At 51.0% G+C, this 26,238-nt stretch overlaps 1 protein-coding gene across 7 annotated transcripts in view; it reads right to left on the bottom strand.

The window, feature by feature from the left end:
* DOCK11 (dedicator of cytokinesis 11) overlaps nt 1–25,862 on the bottom strand; it is a 122,551-nt gene extending 96,689 nt beyond the window's left edge. For all 7 annotated transcript variants that reach the window (XM_050964877.1, XM_050964880.1, XM_050964883.1 and 4 more), the window contains exon 1: nt 25,748–25,862. In XM_050964877.1, the coding sequence (XP_050820834.1) occupies nt 25,748–25,849 (102 nt within the window). In that variant the 5' untranslated portion in view covers nt 25,850–25,862. The remainder of the gene's footprint in view (nt 1–25,747) is intronic.
* Between the last annotated feature and the right edge of the window lie 376 nt (nt 25,863–26,238).

The raw sequence follows: 26,238 nt of genomic DNA, 5'->3' as shown, positions 1-26,238 counted from the left end.
TTAAAGGAACTGGTGTCAATTGAATTATAAAGACTTCAAGGTCTAAGCATGAGCTCAAGCCCTTCTTACGAGAGCACTAGCAATTGGTGTTATTGAGCTCCTAAAAATAGCCCAGCGTTTCCTCATCTCTTCTGCTCTAAGGGGTCTCTTCTGATTTTAATGACATTCAACAAAGCATCTGACGTAACATCCCCCCTTTATGTATAGCACCTGATGGCAGGGTTCCCCCGAGGCTCCAGCCTGTCAGGAGGGCTCAAGGAGAGCTGAGGACACCCGTCAGCCTTCAGGAACAGGCCTTCAGCTGTATGCGGGGAAGCTTCACAGACCTATGGATCTGAGCTCTTAGCCATCTCGTCCAACCACCGACACAAGTGTAAAATACTCACAAGGGTTTGCAAGGCTGGGCCTTTGGGTATCAAGAGCCAAGGGTGTTTTATGTTGCCTTTTTTCAAAGATGTGAGAAGTGTGACCCCTTAACCAGCAGACTGTAATGCCCAGCCAAGCAGGGAGGTCAGAGAGGGGGTTAGGGCTTTCTAGTTTGCTCTCAAGCATCCCTGAACAGCATCACCTAAAGCCTGAATGGAAGCTGCCCACCCACATGCATGAAATAGACACAAAATCACAGGGTTTGAGGTCAGTTGACATGTTTTCAGTGAAGGATAGTGAAGGACAGCACCACACCATTTTCAAGGGCATCAAAATCACCCTCCAGCTAGTCTTCTCTGTATCAGCTGCAGCCCTCATTGGCCCAGGAACCCATATTGCTGAATAACTCCGCTGGGTTCATGGCAGAGTCACATCACATTCATTTTACTTATCACCAAAACACAACCCAACTGCCACAAGCCATAAGATGAGTTAGAGCAACACCTTCAAAATGAAACCGAAATGTGCAGGTCAAGTCTTTGTAAACAAACTTGACTGTGACCCCATAGCACAGCTATGAGCCAGGAGAACCTGAATTCCTCGGCTACAGGTTGTCACCCAGTTAGAGAGAAGTATTTTTATGTGCTTGATGCAAATTATAACTGCACACTGGTAGGATGGCAAGACAGGCATCACAAATATATTTTTGCTCCCCGGCACGTATCAAAGGTTGCAGATCTAACAGGGCGGGAGATGAAGCTTTTTAAGCCCTCAAGGAAGATTTCAAAAGTCTTCGGTTTTTTTGCTGAGTTCTGTTAAACTGCAAACCACAGACACCTTCTGGTGTAAATGATTCAGCCTCTTGCTATTACATCAGCAGATGGCTCCAACCGAATCGTGACAGTAGAGGAGAAGCCATTGCACTAAGCAATTATACAACCAGAAGCCGACTCTACGGGGTCAGCTGACATTGGAGCACAAGGGAGCTTGGCTACCTCAGCAACAAAATCACTATCTCCCTCCAGGGAGAATCAAGACCGGCCCACGGAAAGAGAGAGGGGGGTCACAGTCAGAGACATGGCAGGTGTCGACATGGGGCTGCATTAAACTGACAAGCTTGCACACATTGCTCCATGGAGGAATGTTTCCCAACCCGGTTACAACACTCGTTCTGTACAGCTCGTGAGGGTCTGGTCCCACCCCACAGCCTCCGCCAGGCACAGCAAAGCAAACCATAAACCTCAGCAATTTTCTACATCAGTGACTCCGTTGGTGGCAAAGAAATTCTGTGCTGATCTCTCTTTGCCATGCGAGGAATCAGGGCTGCCCGTGGGGATAGTGCCAAGCTAGGGCAGCGGCAGAAATCTGGAGCTTCTCTGTAGGAGATGATGAAGCAGCCTCTGGTCACTGTCCTTTTGCACAACGCTGAGCAAATAGCTCCTGGCTAACATGCACCAACAGAGGATATTTTTAAGCTCAGCTGAAAGAGACAAGGGCCTGTGTCCCCTTACTACAGCAGGGTTGACAGGGCTGCTTTGGGTTCACAGGTCTCTCCTCACCTTCACCTAGAGGACACATGCTGGAGCTGTCATAACTTTAGTCCCAGATTTGAACCTTAGCGTCCAAAATATGGAGGTTAGCATGAAAACCTCCAAGCTTAGTTACCAGCTTGGAGTTGGTACTGCTGCCACCACCCAAAAAATTAGAGTGTTTTGGGGCACTCTGGTCCCCCTGAAAAACCTTCCCTGGGGACCCCAAGACCCAAATCCCTTGAGTCTCACAACAAAGGGAAATAATCCTTTTCCTCTTCCCCCCTCCAGGTGCTCCTGGAGAGATACACAGACACAAGCTCAGCGAATCCAAACAGAGTGACTCCCCCTCTCCGTTCCCAGTCCTGGAAACCAGAATCACCGAGTCAATCTCCCTTCCCCCCCCCAACCCAGAGGGAATGCAAAGTCAGGCGAACAAATCCAACACACACAGATCTTCCTCTGACTCCTTCCTCCCACCAATTCCCTGGTGAGTACAGACTCAACTTCCCTGAAGTTTCCCAGTAAAGAAAACTTCAACAGGTCTTAAAAGAAAGCTTTATATAAGAAAGAAAGAAAAATATATACAAATAGTCTCTCTGCATTAAGGTGACAAATACAGGGTCAATTGCTTAAAAGAATATTGAATAAACAGCCTTATTTAAAAAGAATACAAATCAAAGCACTTCAGCACTATATTCATGTAAATACAAAAGAAACAAACTCTTTGGTACTCACAACTTGGAAACAGAAGATTAGAAAGCAGAAATACTTCTCCAAAGCTCAGAGAAAGCAGGCAGCCAGAAAACAAAGACTCAGACACAAACTTCCCTCCACCCAGAGTTGAAAAAATCCGGTTTCCTGATTGGTCCTCTGGTCAGGTGCTTCAGGTGAAAGAGACATTAACCCTTAGCTATCTGTTTATGACAGGAGCTTGCGAGGGGAAGGTCAGCTCAGAGGCATGCTGCATTAGTACCTCCCAGGGTAGCTTCTTTGGCCAGCTAGAGGGAGTGCTTCCAGATATGGGGCGAGAGGTAACACATGGGGGGCAGCAGGGAGATGATCTCAAGGGATGTGTCTGGACAGATAGCAGGTGTGTTTCTCAGTCAACTTAGCTTAACATTCCTGAGAGCTGTGCTGAATCCAGGTCAGCACGGCTGAAGCTATGTGACTATAATCCAGTGGTCTGAGTGCGTTCTGGGTCCCTCTCTGTGCCAAGCCAAGGAGGCCCTCGGTGTGTCGTCCAAGATGGTGGCCATCATAATATAGCCTAGGAAGCCTCCTAGGGAACAACATGGCTGCAACTACGCCAGCCTGCATCTTGACAGGGCTTTCAGCTGCATTACTCCATTGAGACAAACTCTTTTTGCCCAGCCAGGCAGGCACAAGGCTCTGCCATTGGTTGAGTGCAGATACAAAGAATGAGAAAGCTCAGAAAATAACCCCAAGGCAAAGCTGTTTTGTCTCTGCTTGGAACCTGCCATCACCTGTCTGGCTGCCCAAACTCTATTCAGCAAGAGCCACGTATAGGCGCCCCCCAAACATGCAGCTTATGGGCACCAGGATGTGTACAGCCATGGGAAACAGTCACAGAGGACTTAAGGAAAGGGTAAGTGAATGATTGATGCATCAAGGAGACAGACTGAGGGACTCCGGAGGCAAACGAGGAGTCAGACAAAGAGACCTGTCCTGTATCCATCTGCAAAAATCAATGGAATTCTTTATATTTCGTTTCAGAACGAGGTCTTTGGCACACTTTTTCTAAAAAGAAAATAGTATTTTTTTAAATGCCACTAGCCCAACTTTCATGAGCTGCCCTATAATGACAATTGGGGTGTTCATGGGATTGAGGACAGGACAGGAGAGTTCCATTTCAAACTTTCCAGGCCAGTACAACAATCTCTCTCCAATGGCCTCCTTTCTGCACCTGCTGAATTTCTTACAAACATGTTTATTAATCAAAACATACTCCAATGGCCTCTTTCTCAGTGTCTCATTTCTTCCACATCACCCCACACGGTGAATAAAGTTACGCGTTGTACATAATTTGCAGAAAAGATTGTTTCACAAAGATTTGAGAGTTTTCAAAATAGTACCTTAAGAGAACAAATATAACAAGTTATTTCATATCATCAGTCATGTCAGGGTGGCCTGCATTTAAAACAAATAAACCCAGAAGAGTAATTGTCCATTAATCACTTCACGCAGTCTGTTTACACAGCATGTGAAAGACTCATGAGTAACCATCAGCTCACATTTCCTGCTCCAGAACGGAAGTTGGTCATTATTTAACCCACAGCCCCAGTGTAGGGACTAGATTAGACTTTCACTTCTTGATGCACAAATGCCAACGCGTTAACACAGACATCATTTTTCAGTAGATGAGGCTTCCCCTGCTAAAGTCAACCTTTACTGCAGCTTCTTCACTGTCATTTACCCTTGCACTAAAAACCTTTTGTTTGTGGATGAGCCTGTGAACAAGAGATGTCATGTTTTCTCACCGTTACTTGATGGAGAAATATCTGAGACTCAACTAAACACATCCATTCATCACACACACACACACACACACACACACACACACACACACACACACACACACACACAAGAGATGGCATCCTGAACAGAGACACCAATAATCTGAATAGTAAGAGTGACAGCTGTCAAGAGCACTGGACAAAAGAGGGGAAATAACACAGATCACGTACAAATCTAAAAATATGCAACAGGCTATGCAACTGTTGCTCACAAAAATCTTGGACAGCTTTTTACAGTATATCTACTTTCTATTTTCTCTATTGTAACTCCGTAATGCATTGATTTATGTATGAATACATTTCTAGGATGCATCTCATAAAAGCCAGTACAAACTAAATTTTAAAATAGGTCCTAAAGGACCAAGTAGATGAAAAATATAGAAAACATGAGGCAAAAGTTAAGCTGAGGAACTGATTGAAAAAGGTGCATTTATATATAAAATTAAAAATGACAACATATAATTTAACATTTTGGACACGCTAACCGCAGTGGCCCAGTCAGTGATGCTCAAAAAAGAAGAGGCGTGTGCATGTGTAATACACTCACATTGGTTTTGAAACTTGCAACCTCTAATTTCAGAAGGGGAACAGCTTCCGAGAGAGGTAACTAACCTGGATACATAAGCATAGAAAAACCACAGACATCACATCTCAGCTTTTGTTCACACAATTTGTTTGTGAAAGAGTTTACATTGAATCGAGAACTGGGGAAATCTACCTTTAAACAAGTACACTATGGAAAAGTGAGGAATTTTTTACCAGTAAATAACCATAACAGAAGAAAAGTATCTCTAGCACCAAACACTTAGAAATCACGAATCAGGCTCCCCAAACTTCATGGGACTAGATTAAAAATCATGAAGTTTTTGTTTTGTTTTGTTTTACAAAACTACTAAGTTTTGGGTTCTTTCTGTTTGCCTTCTGCTTCCTGAGCCATCTTTGGGTCACTCTAGTCACATTTTCAAACTTTTCACTGCAGCCATTAGAGCTAAAACTTTCATTACCAAAAAAACAAACCCACCACCACCAAACTGAGATTCTTACATAATTTCTGACTCCAGGAGCTGGGGCTTAAAGAAAAACATCAACCCTCATGCAAGCTGGCAACACCCATTCATCTATGCAATGCATGGAGGACAGTGTCATTCTTCCTACAAAGGGATTATATGTTCTAGAAGAGGAAACGGGGAATCAGAAGTAGTGAAATAGGCATAACCCCATCCTTTGTATGCTCCAGGTGTTTTAATGGACTCCCTGAAGCACAGGAAAATACAAAAGACATAAACACTTTGTCACCTGTGGGTGTACACTTTTCACAAAGTGATCACTCTCTAGCTAACCTCTCAGTCCTCATCCTGAAAGGAAACCCCAAAAATGCACACCACTTTCAAAAGACAAGCCTAGGAGCTTAAATTGGTTACTCTGCTATACATAAAAATCATGGACTGAACAGAGGTACTGCATTTATGGCTTATTACAACAATCTGTAACCCACTAGCCCCCTCTTTTTTTCCTCTGACTGCAGAGGTGTTAAGGGGCCACTGTACCTTGAATGGTCCCTTACCATATGTGCTAACTCCTTATGCTCAACACTCTGCTCCACCTGGCATTTTGCTGTGATCTGGGAGTTCCTTTCCCAGGCCTGGGGAAGAGCTCTGTGTGTGTCAAAAGCTTGTCTCCTTCACCAGCAGATGTTGGTCCAACAACAGCTATTCCCTCCCTCACCTTGTCCCACTGTCATTTAACAAAACTTATTGGCACCAAAGAATCCTAAGGACATGAAACAAGTATCACCCCCTGTAACTCTCTCCTGCCTGCTTCGCCGCGCAGAGCTGATAGGGAGCACAGGGCTAAGCTGGGACTTTCTGGGTGCCCAGGGCCGCAGGACACCAGCTGGCTAATGCAGCCCACCTCACCCTGTGCTTGTAGGCTGCTGTGTTATTCTGCCCAGGCCTGGACTTTAACGAGAAGCAGAGTAAACACAACAGCTTTCCTGTTCTCCTCCAAGGGTTCCTGTCGGACAATGCAAGCAGTGGAACGGCCAGCTTTGGCCAGAGCCTCCAAGAGGATGGAAAGCCCTTGCTTTACGATGAGGGGGGCAGCTTCAGAGAATTTGTGCAATGACAATGACTCTCAGTTTCCATTTGAAAATACAGGCTTAGATTCTGGCATCTGCAGCAGCACCATCCTCAACAGGGTCGTCACTGGTGCAAAAGCAGCTGTAACTGGGCACCTGTGTCCTGCCCTGCCATGATACCTGCACAGCACCTCCCGCCCCTGCCCAGGTGATTCCTGCCAGCGTAACAGCCTGTGCAGGACATGGGCTGAGAGCAGAGCCAGCACACGCTGACTAAAAGGAGTAGATCATGCCCTCTGATACTGGAGTCCACCTGGAAATCCTCTCCAGGGACCCACTCCTAAAACATCTTTTACAAGTTCAGGTTTGTGGGGAGTTGGGGCATTTTTACCCCAGCCTGAGCCATCTGGCTGCCTCTTTTCCAGCACATGCAGAGAGGCACAAGCCAGCCAGGATGTGGCCCACAACATGTGACCATATGCTGCATTTGTTTCACAAAGGAAGTTTTAGCCGGCAACACCCGTGTATACGTCCCAGGCAGGCAGAGCCAGAGCAGAGCGGTGCAGGAACTCCCTGGCCAACTCAGACTGAAAAGCAGCCGACAAAGTACCAGCCAGCATAGCCCTACTCAGAACCACACCCCGAAGGGGATTCTAGAACCTGGATCTTTTCCATCTCTTGAAACACAATGCTGACTTCTCTAATTTACAGCGAGGGCTTGCGGAGTGGGGTCAGTGTTAGTTTAGGTCACTGTCTTTAGGAACCATGAAGAGACTGGAAACGGGCACCGCAGTTTCTAAGGCGTGGGGCCTTGGAGCTAAGGCCAAGCCACAGTTTTTTCTGGGAGTCGTTTTTTAAAAGCATTTCTTTACTGCAGTGAGTATGCTCAGTGTCAGAGATTCCTGCTACAGCTAGCAGGACTCGGGGTCGCATCTCCCCCGACTCCAACAGCTTTGCATTGCCCTAGTGATACACAGCAGTCAAAACCAGACAGCTTGCTGGGCATTTGCCTTGCTCCAGGGGAGTCTGTGGATGGCAGAGCCCCCCAGGGGTAAGAGCCACTGTGTGTCACCTTAAACCACCCACTGCTTGTGACTGCAGGCTGCCTGTACGTACTCTGCTTTGCAACAGAATCCCTGGGCCACTGCACATGGGGAAGTGACTTTTCCTGGCTTGTCAATTTGAGTTGAGTCACATTTTAGATCCAACTTTTGCCCCACAAGAATGGCCATACTGAGTCCAGCCAGCCCAGTGTCCTGTCATCTGACAGTGGCCAGTGCCAGGTGCCCAGAGGGAATGAACAGAACAGGGAATCACCAAGTGATCCATCCCCTGTCACCCATTCCCAGCTTCTGGCAAACAGAGGCTAGGGACCCCATCCCTGCCATTCCTGGCTAACAGCCATTGATGGACCTATCCTCCATGAACTTACCTAGTTCTTTTTTGAACCCTGTTATGGTCTTGGCCTTCACAACATCCTCTGGCAAGGATTTCCACAGATTGACTGTGCATTGTGTGAAGAAATACTTCCTTTTGTTTGTTTTAAACCTGCTGCCTATTAATTTCATTTGGTAACCCCTAGCTATTGTGTTATGAGAAGGAGTAAATAGCACTTCCTTATTTACTTTCCCCACATCAGTCATGATTTTATAGACCTCTATCGTATTCCCCCTCAGGCATCTCTTTTCCAAGCTGAAAAGTCCCAGTTTTGGTAATCTCTCCTCATATGGATTAATGTTTAAAAATACTGCTTTCCCAGAGGAGCAGTGGAGGCCAGACACTAGCTGAGATCAGTCCCACGCAGCAACATGAAATCAGTGTGAGGAGGATCAGAGCCATAGTTTGAGCCCAAGGCGTGTGCATAGAAAGTTGTAACAACTCTTAAATGTTGAAGCCGCATGATTTTTTAGGAGGGCTATATGTCAGGAATTGCTCGCTTGAATGACCTCAAATTTAATCACTAACACTGTCCTGGATCCCCAGGAGCCACAGAAATTTTCAAAAAAATCTGTTTAAAACATGTGGATATTGGAGCACTTAGAAAAATCAGCTGTTAAACCATAAGCTAGTCTCAATGGTAACGAGAGTGGCATCACTACCTTCCCCCACCCCCAGAATGTGGGGGTCTCGGCTTTCAGTTAAAAAAGTAAGTTTCTAGCCATCAAGTTTGCAGATGATGTAACCAGAGTGTGACTGAAGGACTCAAGAACCAAATAAGAAGAACCCAAATGGAGATTTATTTTTAAAAACCCCATGCATGTTTTGGGGGCCTGACATGATTTCTGCATGTTCAGGGTTGGTAATACTGAGTCTGCAATACAGGAGATAACTCTTGCTCTCCTTGCGGCCATCTCAGACCAGCCATTCACAATATTTCTTTTCAGGGGCATCTTCTACATTCCCCACCCCCTTTTCCATCTGCACAGATGCTGCTGGGAGCATCGCACTCGAAGGGTGGTGGGAAAAGGTCTAGTTGCAGTGTAAACACACCCTAAGACACCCGCAGCTGGCCCGTGCCAGCTGACTCGGGCTAGGGGGCTGTTTAATAGAAGTGCAGATGTTCAGGCTTGAGCTAGAACATCTGCACTGCAATTAAATGGCCCTTAGCCTGAGCCCTGCACCCCTGAGTCAGCTGGCACAAGCCAGATGTGGGTTTTTTAACTGTAGTGTGGCAGACCCTGAGAGGCTGATCCAGCCCCCTGTATGCTGCCCTCATGGCACAAAAGGGCTGTCAGAGAGTCACTTTCTCCTTCCCAGGGCACAGGAGCAGCACAGAACTGACACAAACAGCCCTGGGGCAAGAGGAAGCCTTGGTCATTCACCATCAAACAGCTCTCTCTCGTTAACTTCAGAAACAGAGCTCTACACAGAAGCAGCAAATCCATCAGTATGGCAGAAGGGGGTGGCACAAAGGGCCAGTCCTAGGACTCTCCTCAAGACCTGCTTCTGCCCGGATGCCTTCAAAAAAACCAACCAGCCAATGGGGGTGAGGCTGAGGAGCAGATCCGATTCAGTTAGGCCTTGTCTACACTGGGGATCCGCTCTGGTTACAGCCACTATGTAACTGCCCAGCGCAGCCTGGAGCGTTATCAATGTATTTACTCTAGTTCCAAACAGGGCTAAGTGCCTCCCCTGTAAACAACCTCTTTGCCCGTCTATATTAGGAGCCAGACTCTCCGTTGCCTTGCACCTTGTGTGGCTGTTTACACCAGAAGTGGGGCTAACCCTAGCAATTCAAAAATCACAACATCCTGAGACTAGCTTAAAGTCATGAGATTTAAAAATAACAAGTGTGGGGTTCTTTTCATTTTCCTTCTGGTTTGGGGGCTCTCTTCCACAACCAGGAAGGCTGGAACCTCACTTTTTTTCCCGAATGAATGCAGAGAGTCTCACCCAATCACTTGACTCCAGAAGCTGGGGCTATAAGAAAAAACCAACAAATAACGAGACACTCAAGATAAAATGGTGAGAACTGATAACGCTGCGAGCAAGGCAAAGTGAGTTAAAACACCACGGTGCTCAACATTCATTTTGAACCAGTGACAATGACCGCACAAGAGGAATGGAGAACCAGGTCGAGGCTAAGCTCGAATCAGCATCACTACACTGGTGCCTGTCACCCAGCGCTGGAATCATTGAAAATCCCTGGCACAGAAAAGATCTCGGTTTTAAATGTGTATCCAAGAGGATACGGTACCTCTAGCTGTCCAACAGCTCAGCAACGTAACCACATGATCTTACTCCTGTTACTCTGACCCTCCTCTTTATTGCACTCACTTGTTCTCCCACACCTACCTACATGTGTGTGCTGCACTCAGCACAATGCACCCCTGGTCCCAAGCAGAGTCACCGAACACTGCTGCATCACACATTATAATGACCATTAGGCACCAATCGCTATGGCATCTTCTGCTGTGGGACACAATGTCAGGCTCCCACGGGAATCAATAGTGCACATCCCAGGGTAGAATCTGACCCTAAGCTAGACCAAATGTGGCTTTCCTGCTTGTATACGTCAAAGACAGAGAGGCAGCTCCTGAGCTGGTGAAGTTCAGTGCAACTCCACTGACTTGAACGGAGTCACAGCTATTTCGAGTTAAGAGGAACGTAAACAAAACACTGTTTTGATTTTCTCCCCTGGAAATAGTGGGGCCAGGATTAAAAATTGGCAAAAGACTGTGTGTTTCCACTGGACACTTGGATCTCTGTCAGGGCTGATTTTTCGATCTGTTTTTGTGCACAGAAGCATGCTGTGTCAGGGAAATCATCAGCAACAACAGCACTGCTACTTTGCACTTAGGAAAGCTCCTTCCATCTCAGGAGCCCAAAGAGCTTTACAGACATTGATGATGCCTCATCATGTATTGATGTGGTTTGGAATTTACATTTAGCATTCAGCTCCGAAGCACCTGAGCTCCAGACATCATAAAACGATCAATGACACATCAATCCTCTGCTTGCTAACAGAAAAAAACCATTTCTCCGTCAAGGAGCTGTTCAGAAGCTTGGCCAAACAAAGGGCCTGGAAGCTCTCCAAACTAGCTGAATGCCCCTGGGAGGTAGGTGAAATGATAGAGATCTACTTGGCAGCTATGCAAAATGAGGCATCGCATAGTTAAGTGACCTTCCAAGGTTATACACAAGACTGTGGCAGAAGCCAGGAAACACACACACATGGGTTGCCTTAACAACATGCTTAACATCCATGAAACTGCAGCACAAAAGTAAGGTTTCACAGAAGTGAAGATTTCACAGGAAGCTGCTCATGCCAGCTGCTCCTGGGCTTGCCCAGCCTGGTCTGTGGGCCAAATTAATTCAGGTGCAGACTGAATACTAGTTGCAACAACAGTTCTTTCTTCTCTGTTCCTACTGCAGGCACATGTGAACAACCCTTTGGGGCTGGATTGCAAAAAGCGTTCACGAAGTTCCAGTCCAAACAAACGACACCAAAAACATTCAAGCTGCCAAATGAAGCACTCGGTCAGAAAACAAGCGAGTGTGGGGTATCCGTTCACTCTTCAAGCAAATGCATTGCAATGCAGGAGGAGGTGCACAGCATGGGCAGAAAACGGAAGCAGGATTGTGCAGGGAACTGGTCTGCAGACGAGTATCCAGGCCTCCATTACCCACTATTATTGTTAATAGGAGCTGGGTCGGGCCCTGTGACAGGGTATTCACCTCACACCAGCACTGGTGGAGTTAAAGTGGCTCTGAAAGGGTCATGAACCTTAATGACCGGATATGGGGCAGAGTCAGGCCTGACCCATAAGCACTAACTGAAGATGAAGCCCGGTGGGGCAGGAGCAGAGGGACTTGTAGAAAGCCTGGAAATTTAGAGAGACTGCAGGGAGTGAGCCTGCTTTCACCTCTGGGCACAAACATGTGAGTGGGAGGAAGCCCAAGGAAAGAGAAGTGAGTGGTGATGGCTGCTGACAGGGTCCCGGGGCTGGAACCCAGAGCAAAGGGCAGGCCTGGGTTCCCCTACCAGCCACTGTGAAAGTAGAGCAGAGCAGGAATTAATGATGACTACCTGAGACGGCACAGGGGTAGACTGCCAGTGGCACTTGGCTCCCCCAGAAGGGGAAATCTACAGTGACCTGGCTGGAGGGCTGAGTCCCGGAGAGCGAGGGGGATGTGGGGCCAGTGAGCAATGGAAGGAGGTGCTGGTCTGGATGAATGCTGATCTACAGACCCAGCTAAGAGGAGGTGCCACAGCAGTGAGCGAATCCTGTTACAGGCCCATAATGTAAGGGACAATCCGTCCTCGTCCCCTGAATGCAGACTCGTGGGAAATACAGAGAAGCACAAATAACTGCAGTTTGTTGACCTGAGAGCCTGGCTCGGTGTTTGGTTCCCCTCACCCCACCACCTTGTTCTGGTCTCCATCTGGTCTCTCAGATCCATCTGGAGCTCTTTCCTCCACACCGGTACAATGCAGCCCCCCCTCCTCTCCTCTTCGGGCTCTTTATCATCTGCCTCTTCCTCCACCTAACCCCATATTGTCTCTTCTGTTACCCTGTCCCTTCGCTCTGCTGTGCATTGCCCTTCTGAGACAATTGGAAGTGCACGTTTTCATTAAAAACAAATCGCAAAGCTCACGAGAAGTAAAAAATCCAAACAAAACAGCAGCCCCGAACTGGAGCGTGAATGGCAAATATCCCGCCCCACTGTGTATTGTCAGCAATGCGGATCCGGCCAGGCATGTGTTCCCATCTGGTTTCAATGCCTTCCTCATGGCAGGGATGAAGAAAAGGTTTTGGAAGCAGGATGCCAGGGCTTGCTGCTTGCGTTACAATAAGTGCTAATGGTGATGTGCCTGCTGCCGGCTTATTCCAGGTCCAGACAATTCCCCAGTTTACAAAATCTCTGCTTATCAGGAATGCGCAACAGCCACGTTCTCCCCAGTGGAATCACAGCTGGATCCAGCTCTATGGAGCCAACTGAGGGTATGTCTACACCTACAATTTTGCAGCGCTGGTTGTTACAGCTGTATTAGTACAGCTGTATAGGGCCAGCGCTGCAGAGTGGCCACACTTACAGCAACCAGCGCTGCAAGTGGTGTTAGATGTGGCCACACTGCAGCGCTGTTGGGCGGCTTCAAGGGGGGTTCGGGGAACGTGAGAGCAAACCGCGGGGAAGCAGGTCTCCTTCCCCGGTTTGCTCCAGTGTTCCCCGAACACCCCCCCCCCAAGCAGGTCTCCTTCCCCGCGGTTTGCTCTCGCGTTCCCCGAACCCCCGTGCAAGCAGGTCTCCTTCCCCGCGGTTTGCACGGGGGTTCGGGGAACGCGAGAGCAAACCGCGGGGAAGGAGACCTGCTTGCACGGGGGTTCGGGGAACGCGAGAGCAAACCGCGGGGAAGGAGACCTGCTTCCCCGCGGTTTGCTCTCGCATTCCCCGAACCCCCCTGCAAACCGCGGGGAAGGAGACCTGCTTGGGGGGGGATTCGGAGAACACCGGAGCAAACCGCGGGGAAGGAGACCTGCTTGATTACCAGAGAGGTATCCTCAGGTATGCTGGGATACCTGCTTATTCCACGGAGGTCAAGAAAAGCGCTGGTAAGTGTCTACACTTGATTACCAGCGCTGGATCACCAGCGCTGGATCCTCTACACCCGAGACAAAACGGGAGTACGGCCAGCGCTGCAAACAGGGAGTTGCAGCGCTGGTGATGCCCTGCAGATGTGTACACCTCCTAAGTTGCAGCGCTGTAACCCCCTCACCAGCGCTGCAACTTTGTGATGTAGACAAGCCCTGAGATGCACGAACCAGAGCATGGGGGGCGGAGCCAAAGCCCCACTCATTCCCTCCCCATCCCCGCCCACCCCCTGCACAGCCAGCCCCTAAGGCCAGGGACCTGCCCTGGGGTGGGGAGCGAATTCTCATGTAGGTGTACAGCCCAGTCACAATCTAGCACCGACCTTGTCTGGGTCAAACCTGCTCTGATCCCTACGAATCACGCACAACCGGCACTGGTCACTCCAACTTCATCTCTTCTGCTCGCCTCCGCTTGCTCTGTGATTATCTCTTCCTCCCAAGGCCTCTCCCCGTGTATCTGTCTGTGAGTTCTCGGGCACCAACCACCCCCTGCGCTGCGTCTGGACAGCACTTAGCTCCGAGCCGGGGCCTAGGCATGACCATCTTACTCTCCAGAGCAGCTCCCTGGAGACAATCGAAGAGATGGGCAAACAGGGTTTGACCTTTGGTCTCTCTATTTCTTCAGCTATTAAGCGGAGATAATAATACTTCCCTCCTCCATCTGGGTGCCACGAGGACTGATGCTTGTGCGGGACAGCGAAAAAGGAAAGTCCTGTTGCAATATAGGGGAGTTAACACTGTTTTATTCTGTATTTGCTTCTGTTAATGCTCTGTTACGGTCACTACATTTTACCTGCTCTTTTTAAACACAGATCATCATTTTTAAAATCTAGATTCTCATTAACTTCCATGGCCGGCCCTCTCAGATATCTTAGTCATGTCTGTCCAGCAGAGACAGCTCACCTCCGTGTGCAGCAACAAAAACCTTTTCCCATTGCTCAATACTTCTCATTTTCCCAATTTCTTCTGGCCCAGTGCGGCAGCCGCTGATTTTAAGGGAGTTTTCTCATTCACTTCAGTGGCAACAAATCAGGTGCTTAAATCTCCAATGGAATTTGTTTTAATGGGCTGGAAAATCGTTAGCTACTTTGGTTCCTGAAGACATATAATTTAAAAGATTTACTGTTGCTAATGTTACTATTCGATCAAGCCCAGGAGGCGTGGGGCCAGCTTGCTCTGAACCCCTCTTGTAATCCCCTGACACAGTGACAGAGCTCAGGCCAAAGGGAGAGAGCCTTTCTGGAAACTAACGAAGTCAGTTCCACACAGAGGGGTATGAGTCCACAGCTGTTCTGGCTGAGCTAAGAAAACCCTGTCTGCAGATGGAGAGCAAATGGCCTTCCCCTGGGCTGGTTTTGCTGCTATTTAATCTCCAACTCTGTCCCAAATGACATGAGTAGCTGTGCATGCTGCAGCAGCATGCGCCCGCTTTGCCTGGGGTAAGCGATTACTGAGATAGCAGGAAGTGGGGAACTGGACCCAAACCGGACACTAGTAAGTCACTTCCTTTTTAAACCATCCCTCCACGGACACCTCATTGTTCAGCTGATCACAACCTTCTCCAAGGAATTCAGCCCTTCTGAACAAACCAGCTTAGCACTCCTCCCCTCACCCAGGGCAAGGCCCTTGCCTTTGCCCCCCAGCCCCGAGTGCTCAAACCACTGGGCTCAGACAACCTGAGCGCTGAAAATCACATGGGGGCCCAGCAGCTGTTTGCTCCTGCCCAAGGTGGTGGCCACAGCACATCAAGGATTTACTCTCACTTGGGCTTTGCTTGTGTTTCCTTTGTTCGGGAGCAGAGCACCACGGTTTATGGGCAGGACCTGCTGGCTCAGTCTGCGCTGCCTGGGGCTGGCTGCATGGAGGCTAAGGGAGAGGTGCCAGAAGCAGCTGGAGCCCGGGTATGTTGGGAGAACAGGAGAGAATGAGAGAGCTGGGGCACTAAACTCTGTGCAACAGCTGCCCTGGAAGAGAGAGAATCTTTTCCCCTCTGCAATTGCTCCCCCGAGAAGCCCCCAGAGCTCTGATATTGAATCATCGCTAGATCAGCAGGAAATTAATAGGGCCAGAGACAAAGCTATTTCACGTGGCATCAGGAGAGGAGTCAATGAGAGTGCCAAAAGGGCCGGCAAGACCAGACTAGACACTGTTAGAGAAACAGCGGGAGCCAGGGGAGTGCTCGACAGAGCAGACTGAGTTGTGAGCAAGGACCCTGGGACCAGGAAGGGACAGCGTTGATTGGTATCTTTAAGGTAATGAGAAAACGAAGCCAGATCGGACATAGAGGGAGGCAGCTGCAGGGAAACAGAGAATTCCCAGCATTTCTAGAAAGGCAGCAGGAAGGCGTGTGAGTTTGCTCCTGTGCTCTGGAGAGAATGGGAGCAAGGAGACGGATTAACTAGGGATCTGAAAACACTTGCACTTGAAAGCTGGTTAGTGTCCAAATGATTTATCGGACTGGGATTGCACTGCCCAACCACAGAGATTTTAAAAGATTCTCACCATTTTGCCAAGATATTTGCCAGTATTAATAATAATGATGATGAGATCATTTTGGAACCCTGTTAGAGATAATAAAGCAGCGTGTTGGGCTTTAAAGGAAACACTGAAAAAGCCACCACGACTTATATTAGAACTGAGCACGTGGGGTCTGAACACCCTCGAACTTTGGGGGGACTCTACCAATGGCTCCACTTTCTACAACGGGTTGGACCAACACCCCAGATCCAAGCGCCTCCCTTGCTATTGGGCGCTTCCAATCCAGAACAGAATTTCTCATCAGTGCACGGTACAGTCACTCGCGTTAGCCAGAACCAAGGAGAAGAGTCAGCTCTGTAACCTCTTCCTTTTACTAACAGGAACAGCCTGTTCAGACCCCGTCAGTAGCAATTCACCGGTGTGCACCCACTGCCTGGATCGGTGTTCTAGAGCCTTCAGCCATTCAAAACAACGCTGAAATCTCATCCTGGGTGCAAAACATGATGGGACATGTACATGCAGGGGTGGGAAGGGCCCATGCCCTCCTGTCCCTAGGTGGAAGAGAACCGCAGCCGACCCGAATCCTTCTCTCAAAGAAGCTGTGGTGAGACACTCAGGTCAGGCTCAGTGCTCTGCTTGCTCACGTGAACGCAGCCAGGGCTAAGCCGCCTAACATGCCTGCCTAGTAAATAGGGGATGGTGGGTGCCTTTAGGTGTCTCTGTGGCACGACTGGGCCGCACACTCTGCTATTAACTGAAAGGCCGGGGGTTGAAGCCCACCTGGGGACGTTACTCAGGCTGTACACCTTGACCATTTCTCTTCTCTGTGGCGCAATCCGTCAGCAGCAGTACGTTCAGCTGTTAACCAAAAGGCCGCAGTGGGCACTGCCTGGGGTTCTCTGCTTGGTGTCTCCTCCAGATCCCTGCCTTTGAACCTGCACCCTCCTTCCTGACCCTGTTTTCTCACCAGTTGTCCCCCATAGTTGCCTGAACCTCAGGTTTGGTAGCTCCTCCCCTTAGGCTGGGGGAGGGGCCTTCAGAAGTGGACGGGCTTGCGCCCTCCCAAAACTCAGCAGGGGAATGCAGCCAGCAGAGAGAAGAAAGGCCCTCTGGGCTCGCAGGGGCGAGATCGCTTCTCAGCCAGGAGAGTCAGGTTCTCAGCTCCCGGGGGCAAGCTGAAAACGGTGATAGTCAGGGATAAGGTTTAGCACCTTTGGAGAACCGGCCCCAGCTTCCAAAAACCCCACCAAGGGTCCATTCACTGGGTCCTGCACCGTCACGGCCGCCCGCCAGCCTACTGCCCGCTCGGCAGCCTGGGAGTGGAACCTCTTGCAGTAGCAGAGAGGGGCCTCGATCCCACACACAGGGCAGAGCTGTGAGGGGGCAGCAGGAGGCCAGGGAAGGTGGCGGTGGTAGCCAGGGGTTTTGCTAATCGGTGGATTTCGGAGGTGGGGGGGGGGAGGTGGGACCCACGCTGAACGGCAATAGGGGGATGTGATGTTAGCAGCGCTCGCTCATACCTCTGCAGTGCTCCTACACCCCTTCTGCCCCATGCTGCTCAGACTGGACTGGGAGGCCAGAGCAAAACTACCCATCTGTGTTGTGTAAATCGCCTGATAGCACAAAACGGCACGTGACTAACGTTGAGCTGTTCTCCAATACCCTAACTCACCGTGGCCCTGAGCCAGGAAAGCATGTGATTAACTTTCAGCATGTGCTTCGGCGCTTTCCTGAAGCCGGATCTCTGAGCGGCCTTACCCTGCGAGTCACCCCATGGATGTCAGTGGGACCACCTCAGGAGCAAGGTGTTACTCAGAGTGAGTAAAGGTGGCAAAATGTGGCCCTAGTTATTGTGACGTGTAAGGGGTGGGTGAAATCCTAGCCACGCTGACGTGGCTGGCAAAACTCCCATTGATTTCAATGGGCCCAGGATTTCACCCTTTGTAATGCAGCTGTTTGCTGTCAATATTATACCTGTGTAGTGACTGCTCAGACCGTAAATCCTTCAGGGCAGACCCCACGTCCGCTCATCTGTCTGTACCAGCCTAGCACACAGCCAGCACTGTCGGCGTTCACAGGGGATTAGGTTATTACAACAAGGGTTTATGCCATTGGAAGGTTGTTTTCTTTGCAGAGAGGCTCTCTCATGTACTGTCTAACAAGTGTAAATCCTGCAGCCAATCATACAGATTAAACTGAAAGAGACGCACAAAGAAAAAATAAAATCTTTTTTGCCTCTAGTCAAAGCCTCTCTAACACCACCATTATGGGCCGTTTTTGTCTCTTATTTTGTTTCTGTTGGAAATTGAGCCCCATGTACAAACCGAGCCCAGACTGGATCAAATGAAAATGACCTTCCGTTGGCTTTCTGCCAGTTCCCTAATAGCTAGGGGCCAAGGAGCACATCTCAGGCATCTACATAGCACCTGAGAGAGCAGATGCATTAAATAATCTGGCAAAAACCCACGCAGCCCTCTGCCAGCAGAGATTTTCACGAATGTGTGTGCATGCAGACACGTGTGTGTATGACCACCCAGGCGTGCTTAGGTAATGCACTGCACCGTAGACTGAGGATGAGGCTGGTTGATGTTTCTGAACGTGTTGGTACAGCTGCTGGTTTTCAGCTAAGATGCTGTATTACACCCATGACTTGTTTATTTTATAAAATCCTTAAGGTGACGTACTGACTGGATCTTCAATTCATTCCGTGACAGAACGAAAAGTAGGAGTAACACTGTCAGAGTTAAAATTGCCACCAGATGACTATTTTTGGCAACACTGTCAGGGAAACAGTTTGTCTATATTTGCCCAAATTCCTGTTTTCCTGATATATTTTACTTCTCCCCCTACACGGGACAGCACCTTTGGAAGCCATTAAATCTACTCCCCCATCCCTGCACTGACGTAATGCAGAGGCCCTGCTCCTTTAGAATACACTAGTGTTCACAAGCGGAATGAGATGCATGAACTTGGTGGTGTGGTGCAGCAATCACGATGGTCTCACTTTCACAAAGAGAAGGAGATTACCTGGGGTAGCTGATGTGCTTTCCTCAGGCAGAGCTCTGTACCTTTGCTGCCTATGCCACCAGGCGCAGCATTTTGGATCCTATTCCCATTGGGGACTTTTACATTATTAAACTAAGTGGGAGGCTCTTTGCCATGGCCAGCACTATTCCCGTGGTGAAGCCAAGACTCATGTGCTCCAAAGCGGGGAGGAGATGCACACAGAGGCCACTGCCACGGTCAGCAAGAACCTGTCTGCAGACCATGCTTGGCAAGCCTGATCCACATCTCCCTATGACTCCTACAGCAGAAGTACCCAAATTCTACCCTGTGCTCCCACGGCTGTCTGCAGGTTTTCCTGTGTGTAGTTCTTCACAGCACCGAGCCAGGCTGGGCCAGAACAGTCTCTCCTTCCTTATTGGCTAGGGGACTCCTGATCCTGAGCACAGAGGGGAAGAGAGACCCCAGATACTACGATACTAGCACTTATGATTTGTAGGACAGATAAGCTCAGCCAAAACAATCCTTGCCCGCACGAGACCAAGGCTTCCCCTTGTCCCTGTGTCCCGGCTCGGCTTCCGCAATGCCCCCTCGCCTAGTGTTCTCACTTTACACCCTGGGTGTGACGCTGCAGCCTAGATGGCAACATGTTACTGTCTGGGACCCCAAGATTTGTTTCATGACCAAACACTGGGGTAAGAGGGGTTTGAACCACTGAGCACTTTAGCTTAGCCCTGCTGTTCCCTAAGCAGCACGGTCTGCCATAGCATGCCATGTACACCACAGCCTGACCGCTAACTAAATACAGCAAGAGCATGACCTTGTTCATAAATTATCCAGCCACTCATTTACAGCTGGGCAAACCCAGGGAATGTTAAAGGCTGTAACTGATTCAATCGCACCCTACAGCTGTGTGAAAAACCTCAAGCCTGCAGAAAGAACGAGAGTTCCCGTATGTCTGCAATGCCCAGATAGTCAGGGCTCTGAGTTTTGTTCTTAGGGATTCCAGCTTGCCTTGGGGGTGGGGGTTTCCCCAGACTCTTTTTCTCACCCCTCCCGATAGCTGTTTCCCTCTGCTGTGTGGTGTGAGAGACACGGAGAAGCCAGAGTTATGGAAGGGGAGATGCAGCTGGCTAAGGGTTAGAGGAGGTGAAATGACGTGGACTGAGAGTTCTGTTCTGTCCTATCCTAGCCACCAAGATTATGAACGTCCCAGGCTGTGCTGCGAGCAGCCCTTTCACCTCTAGAGACACGGATTACAGCCCATTTCACAGCACAAGTAGAAATAACTTTGGTGGCCTTATCCTAATGCCTAGCCAAAAGGGCAAAATCCCCCACCTGCCTCGCCCAGTCCAGAACTGCTACCACATCGCGCTGATGAGAGCCCAGGACTGGAGGAGGAAGCTGGAATTACAACTGACGATGGCTAGTGCAGTATTGAGCTCCTCCCTTTCACAGGCCTGGGGTGAAAGCCCAACCCCACTGACGGCAATGACATAACACCCATTGACTTCGCTAAGGCAGGATGTCACCCTGCTTCACACACACAACAAAAGGAAAAACATTCATTCCAACTCTCCCCCTACTAGCTAGGCTTCACTAGAAGTGACAATGGAAACAATACCACCTTAAAATCCACCAATGCAAGAACACTCTGGGTGTTGTTTAACCAACACACTACACAACATGAGACACACACAGAGATTAGCCTGCACAGGGGTATTTCTCAGCAGTCCCTGTCAAGTTGGAGTTATGTCGTCTTTTGAGCAGTGTTATTCCACAATAAAACCAGACCGTTTTCCTGCTGCTAAAAGCTCTGTACATAAGAACGGCCACACTGGGCTGTTACGGGGTCAGATCCACTTCCCAGTATCCTGTCTTCCGACAGCAGCCAGTGCCAGGTGCTCTGGAACCCTCAGTAAGGTGTTTGCCTTTAAACCTATTTGCAGAAGCTATGTGACAAAGAAACATTCCCCAAGTGCTGGAGGCAAATGAGGCTCTCCCTGGCATACCCACGCAATCAGTTCTTCCAGGAGGATAAATTTAACTCTAAGGCTTCGTGTATTTTCTATTCTGGGGCCTGATCAATGCTCGCTGGAAAGACTCCTGTCAGCTTTGGTGGACAATGGGCCAAGTCCTTGTGTACGACTGTCCTTTATGGCACCATACGGTGGTTAAGTGCTAAGACTGATCTGAAGATGGTCACAGCTGCTTAGACCAGCGAGGGAGGGCAGTGATTCAGAGACTGGATTACTCAAGGGCTCACGAACAGAAATTCTCCCAGCAGCCAGTGGAAGAGGCATCCCTTCGGCTGTTCTGTGCTGGGTGAGAGTATTGAACTCAGCTGAGAGCTCTGACTGGCTAAACCTCACTTCTTGCATTATAACTGCACAGCACTGGATGGTTGATGGCATGGGTAACAGGATGTGGATCTTTACACTCCACGGTCACTAGCCTGAATCTGGCCTGGTTCAGAGCATCCAAAAAGCTTTATGTGACAGTGAGGTCTCAGGCCAGTTGGCTCCCCCACCTCCCTGGCTGACGGCCTCAGACAGGCCTAGGATTACAGTCATTGAGGTGCTGGATCAGCCCCGGGTTTGCCGAGCTAGGCACGGTCAGAGGGCTGTGTGGGGAAGCAGGCACTGCCCCGGCCCATGCTGTACCTACTCTGTGCTCCAAGATAGCAGCTCTGAGGGCTGGCGCCTTTTACAGGACCTGCGAGCTGTCCCAGTCCCTCAGGCTCGCTGTGCTAAAATGAACCATTGCTGGTGCTCAAATGCAGATCCTGCCACTCAGAGCCCATGATGAGAATCTCCTCGGAAAGTTGTTCACACGGTTAGTGCTGGAGGAGGCCAGGCAAATGCGTTCACACCATTCCCAACTGGCACAGTGTGAGCCAAGCAGCTCCACATTGGGCTTTGCTTGTACACGAGGCCGGGTCATCAGCACGCACAGGAGATGTTAGGCTCCCACTTGTGAAACAATTCCCCTGCCCTCTCAGCACCTCCTCACTTCAAGGCTCTTCAGGCTTTCCCCTCGCCACTCCTCTTGGCCAGGTTCTGCTCTCTGCCTCTCTTCCTCCTCCTGATCGCTATGGGCAGCATGGGCGATAGCCCCTCCCAAGCTAGGTGAGACGTGGAGGCGAGCGGAATAGTCTCACCCCTGGCGTAACCGAGGGCCTTGCTCCCAGCCAGAAGCAGAGTGCCAAGTCCAGGTGAAGGTGGCTTCAGTTTATGGGACTGTCCCAAGTTCAGCCTGGGACTCTGGTTCTGACCTAGTGTTACAGCAACATGGAGACCCAACTTCCCAGCCTTGGCTTTGTTTATCCCGGGCTGCTCAGCTGTCAGGAGCTGGGATCTCTGTAGAGACAGCAGGTCCAAGCCCTGTGGAATCGAACTGCCTGTACCCCCCTCACTTGGCTGTGAACACGCAAACCAATTCCAAAGATGCACTAATGGGCTCTGGGGCACGAGTGTGTGAAAGACAGAGAGAGAGAGAGAGGTGAGCCCGGGGAGAGTGTGTATGTGCGTGTGAGCCAAGGGGGTGGGGACGCAAACAAAGAACATGCCAGATGGATGCTGAACATCATTACTGGCTCAGGGACTTGGTTTTTTCTCTTCTCCTCTCTCATCCATTGTCTGTTTTGCTGGCAAGTCCCTGAGTGCAGGGACTGTGTCCTTACTGGTCTGTCAGGTACCTAGCAGACTATCCATGGAGATAATCACAATTTTAATGAGAAAAGTTCCATCAGCTTTAATATAGCATTTGTACCTCTGACTTGTTCCTCAAAAATAGTGAGCAAAATGAACAGAAACCTACTGAGAAACCCAGATTCAACATGACGCTGGGATCGCTGAGTGAAATTCTCTGGCCCACGTTCAGCTACATTATTATAACGCTTCCTTCTGGCCTTAAAATCTCGGAGTCTGGGGAGATATTGTTAAATCCAGAGATCTGAATCTTGGCCGCTGTGTTTTTAAAAGATTTGTCTAAAATTCTTCATTTATTCCACAGATGTTGTCTGCCAGATTAGGATTCGTAGAAATAATCTGTACTGAGACGTGCCTGCACAAACTGCACTTGTGCTGTTGTACGCAGGATCGACTAACGTTCTGTCAAGTTCAAGGTCACACGTAATTGTCTCCTAACATAATTCAAAGAGGAACAGGGCAGCAAATCAAATTACGGCCCAGAGAAGCTTTGATCTGATCCTAATGTCAAATGCAGGAGCACCCACAGCCCTGCTGTTAATGTTCAGTCCGTAACCTACACGGTCAGTAGGGTACAGAGTTCACGATATGCTCTCTTTCAGTAGCTGGCCCAGAGCAGGGAAGCTAATGATCCGCCCAGCAGACCAAATTAAGTGATGGATCCTGATGACGTGCCACCTGAGACACATTGCGCACGCACTAAAAAGTGAATACAACAGAGATATCCAGAGTACGGGGCTGGCAGGGACATCCTTCTCCCCAGGGCTAGCGTACAGGCTGTCTAAGATGAACACAATATTCCTCTGGTTATTTTCTAAAACTTAACAGGGGTAAGCGGCGCCTCTTGACACTTGATCTTCTGTGACTACAGAGACCTCTGGGACTCCCCGCTTATACCAGGGCATCTTTCTCTGCTGCTAGCACTCTCCTTTTCTCTGTACCACTGCTGCGTGTTGTCGATCCTAGGCTGTGAGCTGGCTGGGGCAGGGACCGTCTCTGTGCAATGTTTGCTCAGTGCCCAGGACAAAGAGGCCCTACTCCCTTTTGGGGACTGCTTGGAGCTCCCACCATAGAAATAACAATCCGTAACCGTGAAGAGAATAGGTCACAACGGTGCCGATTCCTGTGACCCTCACACAGACTAACAGGCCATTGGGCGTTAGCTGGGGCTGCTCCACAGAGGCCCGCAGAGCAGGGGGGCTGCAAACCAGGTCCGAGAGGGAGCTTGAGGATCTAAGTCACTCTCTGACTATTAGGGCTCCTGGAGAGAACAGGAGTGTAGTGGGTTACAGGAGGGGGAAAAGGGGATTGGGAGTCAGGATGCCTGGGTTCTATCCCAGTTCTGGGAGGGGCGTGGGGTGTAGTGGTTTAGAGTGGGTGGAAGTCAGGACTCCCAGGGTCTGTCCTCAGCTCGGGGAAGGGAGTGGGTGTAATGGGTTAGGGTTGGGGTGGGAGGCTAGAAGCCAGAACTCCTGGGTTCTATCCCCAGCTCGGGGAAAGGAGTGGGTGTAATGGGTTAGGGCTCGTGGAAGCATTGGGAGCTGGAATTCCTGGGTTCTACCTGTGGCTCTGGAAGTACAAACACACACAATCCATTGGAAACAATGGACAACACCCCGAACCAGCTCTCTCACAGCAGCCTCCATCCCAAAGGAGAAACAACCTCAACTCACACCTGGCCCTGCAACAATTACCCAGGAGTCACCATGCATAGCAGGACACAAACAGCCCTGCGCTGAGCAGGGGCAGGCTCCCTGACACCCCCACAGACAATGAGTGCCCAGTGGGGCAGGAGGAGGTGGCCCCCGGCTGATGTCTGGGTGTACTGAGATAGTGTCCAGGGCCCCCATCAGGAAGTGGGCCCCGCTGCACGAGGCTCTGCCCCACAGAGCTCCTAGTTGGAGCGTAGCTGACACCAGGGAGGGGAACGGCAGTGAGACAGACAGTGCAGCAGTGGGTGGATGGATAGGGGTGAGGGGGAGATGGGTGTGAGTGCATGGTGGGTGGGTGGATAGACGCCGGCTGTTTTTCTAAAAGATCTGCTCTAGATCAGATAGGAATGATTTCAGGGGACTCTTCTGGCCAAGACTAGAAGATCACAGCTGTCCCTTCTGGCCTTAGAAGCTATAAATCTAATGTGGGGGCAGATTGTCCCACCTCTGCCTAAGGAGAGGTTCTGCTAAAGCATCTGGCCATTATCACAGCTGAGATGCTGGGCTCAATGGCCTGGGCCACTGGTCTCATCCAGCCTGGCGGCTCCTGCATGAGAGGTGGGGCTCAGGGCGAGAGGAGAAAGGACACGGCAGTAAGGACAGACGGGCCCCAGCTGAGCTGAACATGGGACCCCGCCGGCCGTGGCAGAGCTATTGGCCCCTGTACCACACAAACCTTTAGAAAACCTGCCCAGCCCGGGCCGGCGGCGAAGAAACACTGGTCATTGCACACCCGGCTCGAACCCCGGGCTCTCTGGGGAGAGTCACCCTGCAGGACCCCGTCCCAAGAGCCTGTCACCCAGCTCTGCCCAGCTGCTTGGCCGACCGGGTGGCACAGGCTGGGCTCTGCCCAGGACTCCCACTGCAGCCGGGCACACGCCCCTCGGCCCCGGGCTGGCAGGGTGGTTCCTTCCCGCAGGGCACTGGGCACAGCGAACCAGGGACCCTGTGCCCGCGGGCGGACCGGGCTCTGGCTGGCCCAGGCTGACACACTGTGCGACCCCAGGGCACGGCCGGGCACCGGGGCAGGGGAACCCAGGCAGCCCCGCCCGGGGCTCGCTTAGCGGATCAGCAGGAAGCGCCAGCCCCTCCCCGGGGCCGAGCGGGGCGCGGCCCTTCCCAGGCGGGGGAGCTGCGCCCGCTGCACAGGGGAGGGGCCGGGGCAGAGCCCGGGGCCCCGGCCCGCCCGGGCGCCCCCCGCTCCCGCTCCCGCTCCCGGCCCCGGCCCCGGCCCCGCTCACCAGCAGCACCGAGCTGCGCACCGCCTCCGAGACGCTCTGCCGGAGCTCGGCCGCCGTGCCCGGCTTGCTGAGCCGCTTGGTGAATTTCCTCACTTCGGCCATGGTGCCGGCTCGGCAGCCGCTGGCTCGCAGGGGCCCGCCCCGCCCCGCCCCGCCTCCCGCCGGCCCCTCCCCGGCACGGGCGGGCCGCACCGCACCGCACCGCACCGCAGCCCGGCGGGAGCCGCCCCCTGCCCCGCCGGCGGGGCTGCCTTGTCCATCCCCGGCTCGCTGCGGGGCCGGCAGGAGCCGCGCGGAGAAGGGGAAGGCGGCAGCTGGCTCCGCGGGGCAGAGCGAGCAGGGAGCGGCCCCCGGCCCCCGACACCCGGAGCAAAGCGGGACGTGCGGCACCGAGCAGTGCGGCTGGGGGAGCCCCGGTGCCTGGCCCTGACCCGCTCCCAGCTCCCCGCCTGTGCCCCCCGGCCGGGGAGCGGCAGCCCGGCCCGTCGGGG

This window comes from Gopherus flavomarginatus, chromosome 8 (genome assembly GCF_025201925.1).
Source record: "Gopherus flavomarginatus isolate rGopFla2 chromosome 8, rGopFla2.mat.asm, whole genome shotgun sequence".
NCBI classification, from domain to species: Eukaryota; Metazoa; Chordata; order Testudines; family Testudinidae; genus Gopherus; species Gopherus flavomarginatus.
The sequence above is the reverse complement of the archived record's forward strand: the minus strand, read 5'-3'. Positions and strand labels throughout refer to the sequence as shown.